The sequence below is a fragment of the Vigna umbellata genome, chromosome 9, assembly GCF_029865625.1.
Source record: "Vigna umbellata cultivar VRB3 chromosome 9, Vumbellata_1.0, whole genome shotgun sequence".
Classification (NCBI taxonomy): Eukaryota; Viridiplantae; Streptophyta; class Magnoliopsida; order Fabales; family Fabaceae; genus Vigna; species Vigna umbellata.
The window spans coordinates 25,133,977-25,147,369 of NC_142173.1; the positions used below are offsets into that span (position 1 = coordinate 25,133,977).

The 13,393-nt window shown below is 30.9% G+C and overlaps 1 protein-coding gene across 1 annotated transcript; it reads right to left on the reverse strand.

The window, feature by feature from the left end:
- Positions 1 to 1,357: 1,357 nt before the first annotated feature.
- Positions 1,358 to 1,747, reverse strand: ATLEA4-1 (Late embryogenesis abundant protein, group 1 protein). Its single transcript, XM_088099346.1, has 2 exons — positions 1,670 to 1,747; positions 1,358 to 1,594 (listed from the first exon to the last, which is right to left on the reverse strand). The coding sequence occupies exons 1-2, from the start codon at positions 1,745 to 1,747 to the stop codon at positions 1,358 to 1,360; spliced, it is 315 nt and encodes a 104-aa protein (XP_087955472.1).
- Positions 1,748 to 13,393: the final 11,646 nt, after the last annotated feature.

The window sequence follows — 13,393 nt, forward strand, 5'->3', positions numbered from 1 at the left end:
AATGTCTTTAATAATAAAAATAACAAAATATTATATTTATTAATAATATATTTATTGATAAAATGAATTTCAAGTTTTAAAAAACCAAAAAAATAATAATAAAAAAAATTAAGTAAAGTGAATTTTTTTTAAAACTTCACCCACACAAACCACCATTAAATATAATATACTTTGTGTTATTTAATCACGTTAATTTTATAAAATTTATTATATTGTCTAATAAATCTTCAAATTCAAAAACATTTAAAATAATAGGACAAGAATTATCACAAAAAAAAATTAAACTAAGACATTCTAAAAGAAAAAAAATTGCGCAAAGATAAATATTTAAATGGTTAACTAAATTAAGATTTAAAAAGAAATTTTTTTAATCTATAACAATTTTATTAGACTCAAATATAAATTTCTGTGTTATAAAAATGTATGATTTATAATGGTGGAAAAAAAAGAAAGTTGAAATATTATTAGATGTTTGTTTTCTTCACTCTTAAATTAATGGTGAAAGAAAGAGATTAATTGGATGATGGAACAGTTTTGTGGGTGGTGGAAGAGGTGTATGAGCTTGACAATGGGCTTTGAAAGCAAAAGGGTTTCGTTCTACTTTGCTTTTTGATATATTATTCATTTAAAAGAGGACTATTTCATTTTAACAATGGAGAATATGTGTAAAACAGTGGAGAATATGTGATGAGTAATTTATTGATGCTGGAATCGAATCCAAAGTTACTTGGAAGGGTTACATTTATATGGAACGAAGGTTGTGTAATCAGTTCTCTCTTTTTTGAAATTGATTACTTGTATTAAAAATCGTAATTGTATAAAGATAAATTTGACATTAAAATTGAAATTTTCAATAATTTTCCAACTGCATTGCTTCTAAATCAATGAGAATGAACATAACTTATCTCGTAATTCCGTCTTCACAAATACACACAAATAATACAATCTATTCATACCAACACAACGTACAAGTTAAAATCAAAAGATAATTTAAATATATATTTTTAAAAATGTTTTATATATTTTTTAAAGATAAAATTATGATAGAAGTTTAAAGACAAAGATGAATAATATATAGTGATTGATTCTAGTGATTCCAAATAAACTTAAACCTCATTGTGTATAGACATTTTTGCTAACAATTAATGTGTAAAGTGAAAGAAAAAGAAGATTGTTAGAAAGAGAAAGGAATAGATTTATAGAGAGAATATAAAGAGAATTATGAGTGATAAGATTACAAAAAGAATTGATGAGGGGAGTACATGTCTTAATGTACATATATAAAGCATGTAATTATATTTTGTTGAAAATAAAATAAGTTAATCTATATGTATATATATATATACATGATTTTGAGTTAGTTTGTGTAAGTGGTAACATTTGTTGTTTCTCTTGGTCCCTTTGGATTTGAAGCTCCATCCGTGAGAGTGACTTGTTGAACAAGACGAGGATTATTAGCCGTGACCTTATATATTTCTTGGTCAACCCTTTTTCCTGCATTTGCCACATGAAGATCCATTTCTGCTTCAGCTTCTTTTGCCAACCTAATCTCACGAGCCACATCCATTCTTGCTTTCGCTATCTCTTTCTCAGCCTGCAAAACCATTCATAAATATTCCTCTTTCCATCTTAATATAAATGATTAAGCTAAATTATATATGTTTAATACCCTTTCTTCTGCCCTTGCTTCTTGTCTTGCCTTTCGTGTAGCATTCAAATTCATTATCTTTTCTTTCACAGCTTGCATTCTTTCTAATCTTTTCAGGCCTTCTATTTCACACTGTTACTTCAAACATATAATAGAAATTCATTCTCTCTATATATACATCAAGACAAACACATCTTTCTCTGCATTCATGGGTTCTCATTCTCTCTCTATTTTATGGTGAACGACCGTCATCTTAGAGATGTTAGGGCAATTATATATGTGGGTTGCATTCTCTCTAAAGCTGTGGATAAGAGTAAACAGAAAACAAAGTTATAATATTCTCCATATTTAGACTGTGTTCAAACATCACCTTCCAAAAACATATATAGATTCCTCTAAAATCAATAAGTGTACCTTAGTTTGTGGCTTCAACAGCTGGACTTGTCCCAACACCATTTCAAAACTCAACAACTAACTTCTAAAAGAATTGTATTTAAAATTGAATTTTAAGACAACCAAACCTTATAAAATGTGGTGTATAAATTGAAATTTGCATTCTATGTTTTTACAATATTTCTCTTCAATCTTTAAAAACACATTTTCATATTTGGAAAAAACTTGTTTCAAAGTTGATGAAAACAACGAAACCATTAATAGTGATAAAGATCTCACGTCAAATAGAAATAAGATAAATTTATATTATATAAGTATATGTTAACCACAATTTATAAACTGATTTTGTAGAATTGAATTGGATTCAGAATTCACTTTATAAGATGATATCAGAGTTATTTAAAAATATATTCTAATGAAATTTGTTATTTGTTGGATCTACTATATCATTAACTATCGGACTCCTATCGAATCACTTGTAAATAAATAGTCTTATGCTTAATATAGGTATATTCTTCTACGTAAAAGAGGTTTGGCGGAGATTTTATATATATATATATATATATATATATATATATATATATATATATATATATATATATATATATAAAAGAGACCAGGAAGTAGATACAAACCCATCTTACTAGGCACTTTTATAAAGTTGAGTTAAACTTAAAATCTATTTCTAAAAAGTAATTTGCTTAAAAATAATGTCTTCATAAACGAGACCCATTGTCAATTTGAAGACTCCATATGTATGTTTCATGATGGAGTGTTACTCCCTCCACTACCACACACTACCACACACTGCTCCCTACACCTCCCCCTTCCTCTTTTGTTCCTATAAAAATTTTAATTCGTGGTGGTTAAAATGTATTTACCTCCACCAACATCCACCCACTCACCCCTACACCTAAGCACTTCCACATAAATAAGATTTCTCTTACTTCTTCTCCCCTCTAATTGTGATATTTTGGGAGTGTGGTGTGTGATTGAGTGAATCAGAGAGTAAAAATTTAGGGTTCTAAGAAAAAGTTATAAAAGGTAAAGGGTGTGGGGTAAGGGTGTGGTGTGTGGCTGAGTGAATAAGAGAGTAAAAAAATTAGGATTTTAAGAAAAAAAGTTAAAAAAGGTAAAGGGTTTGGGGGTGTGGTGTGTGAGTGAGTGAATAAAAGAATAAAAAATTAGGGTTTTAAGAAAAAGTTTAAAAAGATAAAGGATAAAAAGTAAAAATGGTATTTTTGGAATTAAAAAAGAATTGGAGATGTGTAGGGAGTAGTGTGTGGTGGTGGAGAGAGTAACTTTCTTCATAATGGTTGTTTGATTAGTTTTGGGTAAAAATATTAGTTCAACTCTAACTTCTTTGGAAAGCATACATAATTTTGAAATAGCTAAAACAAGCTTATTCAAGATATATTTATTACACAAATGACAAAATGATATTAGAGAATTTGCAAAAGAAATAATTAAGAGGTAAGTGGGTGAAGGACAACATTACATAAAATTTATTAATTTGTAAGAGTGACAAAAAAAATATTTTTTATTGATTTATCACTATTTAATGAGGGATTAACGACAACCTAATATTGTAACTAATTAGTTATGGTTTGAGAAAGATATATTATTCTAATGATATTTCCTTACAAAATTAAACTTTTAATTACCAAATAATTTTGTCGTTAATCCGTTGTTCACAAATAAAATTTTTAATTAGAAAAAACTAATATCTTACTATTCTAAAAAGAATGAATTTATTAAAAGAAATTAAAAAGTTGTATAAACAAATTATCAAGATATGCTTTATTATTATATAAGTTTGTCTTTTATTTATAAATTATATTTATTATATTTTTTAAATGATAAACAACATTTAACTAATACATTATTTTTTTCCTTTTGCATTTAAATTTAAATGTTATAAAAAGTATTAAAAAAATTATTGTTAATTATATTCAAAATGAAATGATTAATTATTATTTTCAGCTATTTATTATCTCCTTCTTTTTTCATATGTTAATTTATTTCAAATAAAAGAATTATTAATTAATTTATATTATTACAAATTTATTATATTTTACGGTACAATTTTTTTATATGTTTATTTATTTTAAATTTTTAAATATTAAATAAATATTTTATGATACATTATAAATAAAATAAATTATATGTATATATTTCATTAATAATGTGAAGAACACGAAAGAAAAAAAAAATACAAAAACACACACTCACTTTCAATTTTTCTATAGAAAATCTCATTATGCCTTCACTCTTTCATCTCTTCTTTTCTCAATATCTTATTCAAATCTCATTCTTTATCTGAAAAGAGGTTATAGTTAGAGTTTCGGAGGAGAATCTATTCCATTCCACATATTTGTGTTAAGGGTAAGTCCAAAATTCATAAGTAGATGAGAGTGTAGGTGATGGTAGAGCCAATAAGTTAAGGACGACATTTTAATAATCGTTTAAAGATATGTATCTAGCTATACGATGTGGTGTAAGGAAATAACCTTGTTATGTTTTTATATTTTGAAAAACTTAATATATAAAGGTATTTTGAAAGACAAATTTGTGGTAACAAGGACTATGTATTACACTCTATTCTACGCTTAGGTATATTTTCTTCAAGATGTTTATAATCAAGTACAACTCAATACTACTTTGTGGGAACTCAAGGAAGTATGTTAAATCCATTTTCTTAAGTTGTTACATTTTATGTTATCAAAGCATTTATGTGTCATGGTGACCTGTGTGTTGGATCTGTAATTCTTGAATTAATGGTTACAATAGATTAGAAGTTTATCACTATAGTGTTAAGTTCAACATTGTGGCTCTTATTGGTAAGTCCAGGCTTGTGCTTAAATTGTTAATCTGGTTCTTGTTGACTTACCCCATCCAAGGAAACTTGGTTCAAGATTGGTTAAGTTAAGTGAAATCAGGTGGTAGTGGTGTTAGCCAATAAGTTGAGGATGGTGTTTTGAGAAATGTTTAGAGATATGTACCTAGCCAATAGATATATAGTCTTATGCTTAATATGGGTATATTCTTCTACGTAAAAGAGGTTTGTTGGAGATTATATATATATATATATATAAAAGAGACCAGGAAAATTAAAGAGATAATAAGTAGATACAAACCCATCTTACTAGGCACTTTTATAAAGTTGAGTGAAACTTAAAATCTATTTCTAAAAAGTAATTTGCTTAAAAATAATGTCTTCATAAACGAGGCTCATTGTCAATTTGATGACTCCATGTGTGTTTCATGATGGAGTGTTACTCCCTCCACTACTATGCACTGCTCCCTACACCTCCCCATTCCTCTTTTGTCCCTATAAAATTTTTAATTCGTGGTGGTTAAAATGTATTTACCTCCACCAACATCCACCCACTCACCCCTACACCCAAGCACTTCCATAGAAATTAAGATTTCTCTTACTTCTTCTCCCCTCTAATTGTGATATTTTGGGGGTGTTGTGTGTGATTGAGTGAATCAGAGAGTAAAAAATCAGGGTTCTAAGAAAAAGTTACAAAAGGTAAAGGGTGTGGGGTAGGGGTGTGGTGTGTGGTTGAGTGAATAAGAGAATAAAAAATTAGGATTTTAGGAAAAAGTTAAAAAAGGTAAAGGGTGTGGGGGTGTGGTGTGTGAGTGAATGAATAAAAAAATAAAAAATTAGGGTTTGAAGAAAAAGTTTAAAAAGATAAAGGATAAAAGTAAAAATGGTAGTTTTGGAATTAAAAAAGAATTGGAGAGGTGTAGGGAGCAGTGCGTGGTGGTGGAGAGAGTAACTCTCTTCATAATGGTTGTTTGATTAGTTTTGGGTAAAAATATTAGTTCAACTCTAACTTCTTTGGAAAGCATACATAATTGTGAAATAGCTAAAACAAGCTTATTCAAGATATATTTATTAATGACAAAATGATATTAGAGAATTTGCAAAAGAAATAATTAAGAGGTAAGTGGGTGAAGGACAACATTACATAAAATTTATTAATTTGTAAGAGTGATTAACGACAAAAAAAAATATTTTTTATTGATTTATCACTATTTAACGAGGGATTAACCACAACCTAATATTGTAACTAATTAGTTATGGTCTGAGAAAGATATATTATTCTAATGATATTTCCTTACAAAATTAAACTTTTAATTACCAAATAATTTTGTCGTTAATCCGTTGTTCACAAATAAAAATTTTAATTGGAAAAAACTAATATCTTACTATTCTAAAAAGAATGAATTTATTAAATGAAATTAAAAAGTTGTATAAGCAAATTATCAAGATATGCTTTATTATTATATAAGTTTGTATTTTATTTATAAATTATATTTATTATATTTTTTTAAATGATAAACAACATTTAACTAATACATTATTTTTTTCCTTTTGCATTTAAATTTAAATGTTATAAAAAGTATTAAAAAATTATTGTTAATTATATTCAAAATGAAATGATTAATTATTATTTTCAGCTATTTATTATCTCCTTCATTTTTCATATGTTAATTTATTTCAAATAAAAGAATTATTAATTAATTTATATTATTACAAATTTATTATATTTTACGGTACAATTTTTTTATATGTTTATTTATTTTAAATTTTTAAATATTAAATAAATATTTTATGATACATTATAAATAAAATAAATTATATGTATATATTTCATTAATAATGTGAAGAACACGAAAGAAAAAAAAATACAAAAACACACACTCACCTTCGATTTCTCTATAGAAAATCTCATTATGCCTTCACTCTTTCATCTCTTCTTTTCTCAATATCTTACTCAAATCTCATTCTTTATCTAAAAAGAGGTTAAAGTTAGAGTTTCGGATAAGTCCAAAATTCATAAGTAGATGAGAGTGTAGGTGATGGTGGAGCGAATAAGTTAAGGACGACATTTTAAGAATCGTTTAGAGATATGTATCTAGCTATACGATGTGGTGTAAGGAAATAACCTTGTTATGTTTTTATATTTTGAAAAACTTAATATATAAAGGTATTTTGAAAGACAAATTTGTGGTAACAAGGACTATGTATTACACTCTATTGTACGCTTAGGTATATTTTCTTCAAGATGTTTATAATCAAGTACAACTCAATACTACTTTGTGGGAACTCAAGGAAGTAGGTTAAATCCATTTTCTTAAGTTGCTACATTTTATGTTATCAAAGCATTTATGTGTCATGGTGACCTGTGTGTTGGATTTGTAATTCTTGAATTAATGGTTACAATAGATTAGAAGTTTATTAATATAGTGTTAAGTTCAACATTGTGGCTCTTATTGGTAAGTCCAGGCTTATGCTTAAATTGTTAATCTGGTTCTTGTTGACTTACCCCATCCAAGGAAACTTGGTTCAAGATTGGTTAAGTTAAGTGGAGTCAGGTGGTGGTGGTGTTAGCCAATAAGTTGAGGATGGTGTTTTGAGAAATGTTTAGAGATATGTACCTAGTTATATGATGTGGTATAAGGAAACAACCTTGTTATGTTTTTATATTTTGAAAAACTTCTAAATGTATTTTGAAAAACAAATTTATGGTGACAAGGACTATGTATTACACTTTATTATATGTTTTAGTATATTTTCCTCAAGATGTTTATGATCAGGTACTCATCCTCAATCGGCTTCTTAAAACATTTTGTAACGTTTGCCAAAATTAAGAAATGAATCTAGGATCCCTGTTTGAAACAATACTTGATAGCACACTGATGACATACCCCTTAGTCATGATCAAACACATTCAAGAAAAGTTGAAGTAATATATGGAAGCTGGGCCTAAACTGTTTATCTTGGGTCATCATGGACCATCATAGAGCATATAGTATAGTAGAATAATTTGATTCTTGTATTATGGACTAAGTAGTCTAGGATTTCCTTTTGAGCCTTGTATTTTAGGCCAAATGTGTAGGGTTTCTGGTCAAATTGGGCCAACAAAGGTCAACACCCAATGTTGACCCAAGTGGACGTTCTTTAGTATGTTGACCCATGTGGTCAAAGTTTTTAACCTAGCTTGGTGAGCAAGTGTTAGACGTCCCATCTTTGAAAAGTGTTGTAACCATTACTTCAAGAACCACAGACCTAAGACACAAGTCACAATGACACATAACATTTATGATGATTGTAGAATGTTGTTATAGTCATAATAGATAGTGACAACATGGTCCTACACCTTTTGCCTTCTGGCCATACCTCTCAACAGTAAGACTTTCTTCATGCTTTGTCATGGCAAAGTACTTTGTTTCAGTGGTTAAGAAAGCCATTACTTTTTGTAGACTAGCCTTCTAACTTATTGTTACACCATATGTAATAAACAAATAACCCGTGAGAGATTTTCTAGTATACAAACATCCATCATAGTCCGAGTCAACATAATCCTCTATGGGAGCGTTTTTTGTATGTTGTGTAACTCTCACTTAAACTAAAAACGTTTCAAAAGATTATTTCATATGATAAATAATCCACTTAAGAACTTGCTAGTGAGCTTGTTCAATATAATAAAAACTATATATGAGATTAATCTCCCTTGTGTTGAATATACACATAAGGTGTTATATCTATAATAGAAGAAATATGGGCTAAGCCCAAAATACAAGTAAGGAATAATAACAAACTAACTAAAGATAAAGAGATGAGATATCTAATAATCTAATATATCTAGCACTCCTCCTCAAGCTAGTGCATGTTGGTATCAACGAGTCGCACAGCAAAGTGAGAACGACTTGTAAAGAGCGGAAAGTGTGTAGCGGTCAATAAACAAGATACAATGGTCTATTTTAAAAATTTTATTTTCTTAAAGAACTTTTATCAAACAGTTGATGTGCTAAAAGTTTAAAGAATGTAGGGAAGAGAAAATCAACACAAATTTTATCCTAGTTCGAATCAAAAGATTCTATGACCACTCGTATCACTATAAATAGTGATTAACCTTTTTCACTAAAAATATTGTTGTACAAATTACAAGATAATGAAATGAGCAAAGAACATAAAACACCTTCCTTCAAAAAACGGTGGAAGAACCTTCCTTCGACAAACGAACCGAAAGAAAACTACTCAGCCAACTTGAAGAGTATCGCTTCGACCTTAGATACACTAAGCGTGAGCTTCACTTATTCCAAGACTTGACAAGAGCAACACTATCACTTGAGAACTTCCTTAGACAAACTATATTCTCAAATGACATAGATTAACCACTAAGGGTTTGGTAAAGAGTATATATAGCCCAGAGGTCAGAATTTAAAAAGACAACTCCCAATTGCCAATAATAATCGATTATTGTAAGGGATAATCAATTATCCTTGTCCGCTATGGGTTTTTCAAAAAGTGAAAATCGATTATTTCGAGGGATAATCGATTATTTGCGAGACTTGGACAGTAATAACTCAGACTATAATAATTGATTATTCTGAGCAATAATCGATTATTTACGCGAGCAATGCTTTTTCTAATGAGCTCGTGATAATCGATTATTACACCAAATAATTGATTATCAGTGCAAACTTCCTAAAGACATGAAAACTTCTTAGTGTTTACATTATCAAAGTTATTCCTATTACAATTGAATCTACAAAAATTCTTTTAAATAAATTACATGTAGAGTCTTCAAGTTCTTCACTTTGTAGCATCATCAAAATCATTATCTTCAAGACACCAATGCTCCTCATTGGTAATAATCTCCCCCTTTTTTATGCTGATAAAAAATCCCTTGTTTAAAAGCATCTCTGAATATCTGCACAGATTTCAAACTTACAAACATAGAACAAGTTAGTAGTAACTACACTATAAGTTTTTCTCCCCCTTTTTTATCATAAGCAAAAAAAAAGGCAAACATACTCCCCCTTAGAATGTTCTCCCCCTCAAAAGGTCAATTTATGCAATGAAGGAAAATGAAGAAGTTTTATTCATTGATGCAAAGGAAACTACAATTCACTCAAAATATAAAAGATAACACATAATAAAACTCTAAGACAATTATCTAATCTCCCAAAAGTTGGACTTGGGGATCGATCTGGAGGTTGAAGATTTAGGCGTTCCTCAATGTTGCCTAAATGAGTATCAAAATATTCATACTTTCATATACATACTCTTGATGAGTTTGTTGCATCTCAATTATTTGATCAAATCGCGCTTGATGAGCCAAATTCATATCCTTCATCTGTTTGGATAGATTTGCAAAATTTCCATTATGAGAGAAGAGGATGAGGGCATTCTAGATGGTCCAGCTTCAGATGGAGTAGCAGCTCTTATTAGTTCTGCCATATCGACATCCACGTTATCATCTTCTTCATCTTGATTGTTGTCATCCTTGTGAACAAGCACATCTCCACGAGCAACAAATCCCATTTGCCGAAAGGTTGTCTCGCCAATTTACGCTTACTCCTTTGTATTCAAGAATCCTAGAGATGAGGAGAGCATATGGAAGGTGATATGCTGATGCAATCCTGCTTCATGTACCTTCCTTAGTGTTCTCTTTTTGTATTTTTACATTTTATTGTATATGCATTTTAGCTTTCTTAGAGCATGGGTTTATAAATACTCATCTCCACCAATGTATTTGACACTTTTGAGATGAATGAGAATTGGATTTTCTGAAATAAAAAATTATTCTCACTTGAAAGTCAGGCTAGAAAGTCCAAGAGACCTCCTTTAGCCACCTTCCAAGCACACTCTCTCACTTCCATTTTCCATTCCATGGTGTTTCTCTCTCATCACACAACATCATCATTGCTCGAATCCGCTTCAATGGCACCAGCACTCCTTAGCCATGCGTCCTCCTTTCTCTCGCGCAAAGCGTCGCCACATCTTCCTTTCACTACCACGAGAGAATATTTTCATTTCTCACCATTTCACTCTTGTTGAACCATATTTCTCTCTTTTCCTCTGGTAAAAACCCTAGCCACTCTTCGATCTCGCATTTTCTCACCTATCTTCATCCTTTTCGTCTTTACCTTCGATTTCACCGATTGTTTTCCATTTTCTACCGATTAAACATGTTTCCCTCTGTTCATTCCTCTTTTCCACTGTTTAAAACCTTGGTTCCACCGATTAATCAGTCAAGATAGTGTTTCTACATCATTCTAGGGTTTCCTCGGTTCGTCTAGGGATTTTCGCGTTAAATCCTAAGCATATCCTCTCATTTAGGGTTTTCCTATGTTCTTCTTTAATTCTCTCTCAATTTCGAGCTTGATCTCGAGTTCATATAATTTTCCGTTGCGTCTTCTCTCTGGAGGAAGCTTCGAGGAGTTTTAATTCGTTCTCGCGTAGCTTCATTCATATTCTCCTTAGGCATATTCCATCATATGCGGAGTATTTTTTTAGCCTTTAACATGGCATTTGTGATAAGGGAAGGCCAATTAATATGATTATGATTTAAAATTCCATACAAGAGTAGAAGATATTTCCCAGAACATTGAACATGATTAGTAGCATGAGGGCACAAGATCCACATAATCAAATAGTGGATCATCCTCTCTTCTACTTGAATCCTCCAACCAACAGTTGACGACGATTGGTTTGTTGTTAGGGGTTTCGCTGAAACGATTGGTATGCGAGAAGGCGGTTGAAGTCAAGAATGCTCAAATGAACCTTTATTGCATCATCCCATATTGTGAGCTTTGCGACATTGGTCCATATATCATCATCAAGGATGATTCAGACACCTTTCACCTTGGTTGTCACAATGTCATCACGATATTTGAGGTTGTGGTAGAACACTCTAATCAAGTCGGGATAAATGCATCCCTTTTGTTCAACCAAATGGGTGATACTTTGAGTTCGAAACAAATCAGGAAATTGAAAGACATAGTATTTGTAGAATTCCAACCTGATATATTTGACTCCCAGTATGCGGCGTTCTTGCGAAAAATGGGCAAATTTTGCTTTCACCAGGTCGGAGATCCATCCTTCAGTGGGGCAGGACGAGCAGCTCTAGAACGAGATGATGAGGCACCGACATTCCTTCTACGAGGTCGCCTTGAGTCAGCCATGACAAGCAAAGGAGATATGAGTAGAGGGTATGAGAGGGATGATGAGAACTAGAGTGAAATCTTGTGGAAATAGTGAATTCGTAAGAGTTTGGGTGCAAAGAGTGGTTGTTAATCGATTATGAATGAGTATTTATAGAGGCAATCCAAAAATTAGTCGTTTATGGTCGTTTGTAGTCGTTTTTAAACTTTGTAACGACTCTATTTTTGAATTTGCATTGCGTGATAATCGATTATTACTAATGATAATCGATCATCTAGTGAAGAAATAATTTTTAGAAAAGAAATGATAATCGATTATTGATGGAGATAATCGATTATCTGTTCATGAAAAACCTAGATTTAAAAGCGAGCTATGATAATCGATTATGCCTCACAATAATCGATTATTTGCGAACCTAAGTGATGGAAGCAACTCCACACTTCAAGTGAGAGCTCCTCCAAACTCAGAATCGTGGCAGCAGAATGAGTTGAAGAATGAAGACGCAGATGCACACCAGATGTTTGATGAATGGTTCAATGGACATTTGGTAAGTGTGTGAGGTTTCTCAAGCTTAGAAAGCCTTCCAAAAGGGAAGGAAGAATAAGGACAAAGAAGTGAACTCTGAAAGAATAAACCTGGAGAATTCTCAACAGCGTTTCTTTTCAAATTCAAAGTTGGAAATTACAAAGGGGAGAGCCTCTCTTTTATAGGTGAAGAGAGGACTCCATTTCAAGCCTTGCTAATCTTCTCTAATCAACCCTTGCTAATCAATTTCTTTTTTTGCAATGCTTTATCTCATTTAATCAAAGCTAGACATTGTCTTACTGCCTTATATGATCAATATATGGTTACATATCCATCAAAACTCAGATTAAACGTAAAAAAATTACATCTGAACAAATGCAAACACTGGACAAAATTAATACTACAGCATATTGCACATAACTTTGGACAAAAGTGGAAAAATTGGAATGCAAGCTGAATTTAAGTAAAACAAACGAAATTCACCGATTAAAATGAACAAAAATCACTAAGAAACACTCAAGGCACAAGTATAACAACAAACAACACGAATTGAATCAAATCAGAAATGAAAACAAAATGATGAAACAATGAACACGAACTACACATGACAAAAATGAAGAAAATTGCAAAATATAGAAGCTTATCTCTTGAAGACAAGCGTGGATGTGCTGCCTCTTGATGCCAAATGATGGAAGCAGCTCCACACTTAAAGTAAGAGCTCTTCCAAACTCAAAATTGTGGCAGCAAAATGAGTTGAAGAATGAAGATGCGGATGCACACCAGATGTTTGATGAATGGTTCAGTGGAGGTTTGGTGAGTGTGTGAGGTTTCTCAAGCTCAAAAAGCCTTCCAAAAGG

Excerpts from the sequence above, each read along its gene's own strand:
- ATLEA4-1 (XM_088099346.1), bottom strand. The coding sequence starts at position 1,747 with ATGCAAGCTGTGAAAGAAAAGATAATGAATTTGAATGCTACACGAAAG. Across the intron at positions 1,595-1,669 it reads AAGCAAGGGCAGAAGAAAGG|GCTGAGAAAGAGATAGCGAA; the intron begins GTATTAAACATA and ends ATGGTTTTGCAG.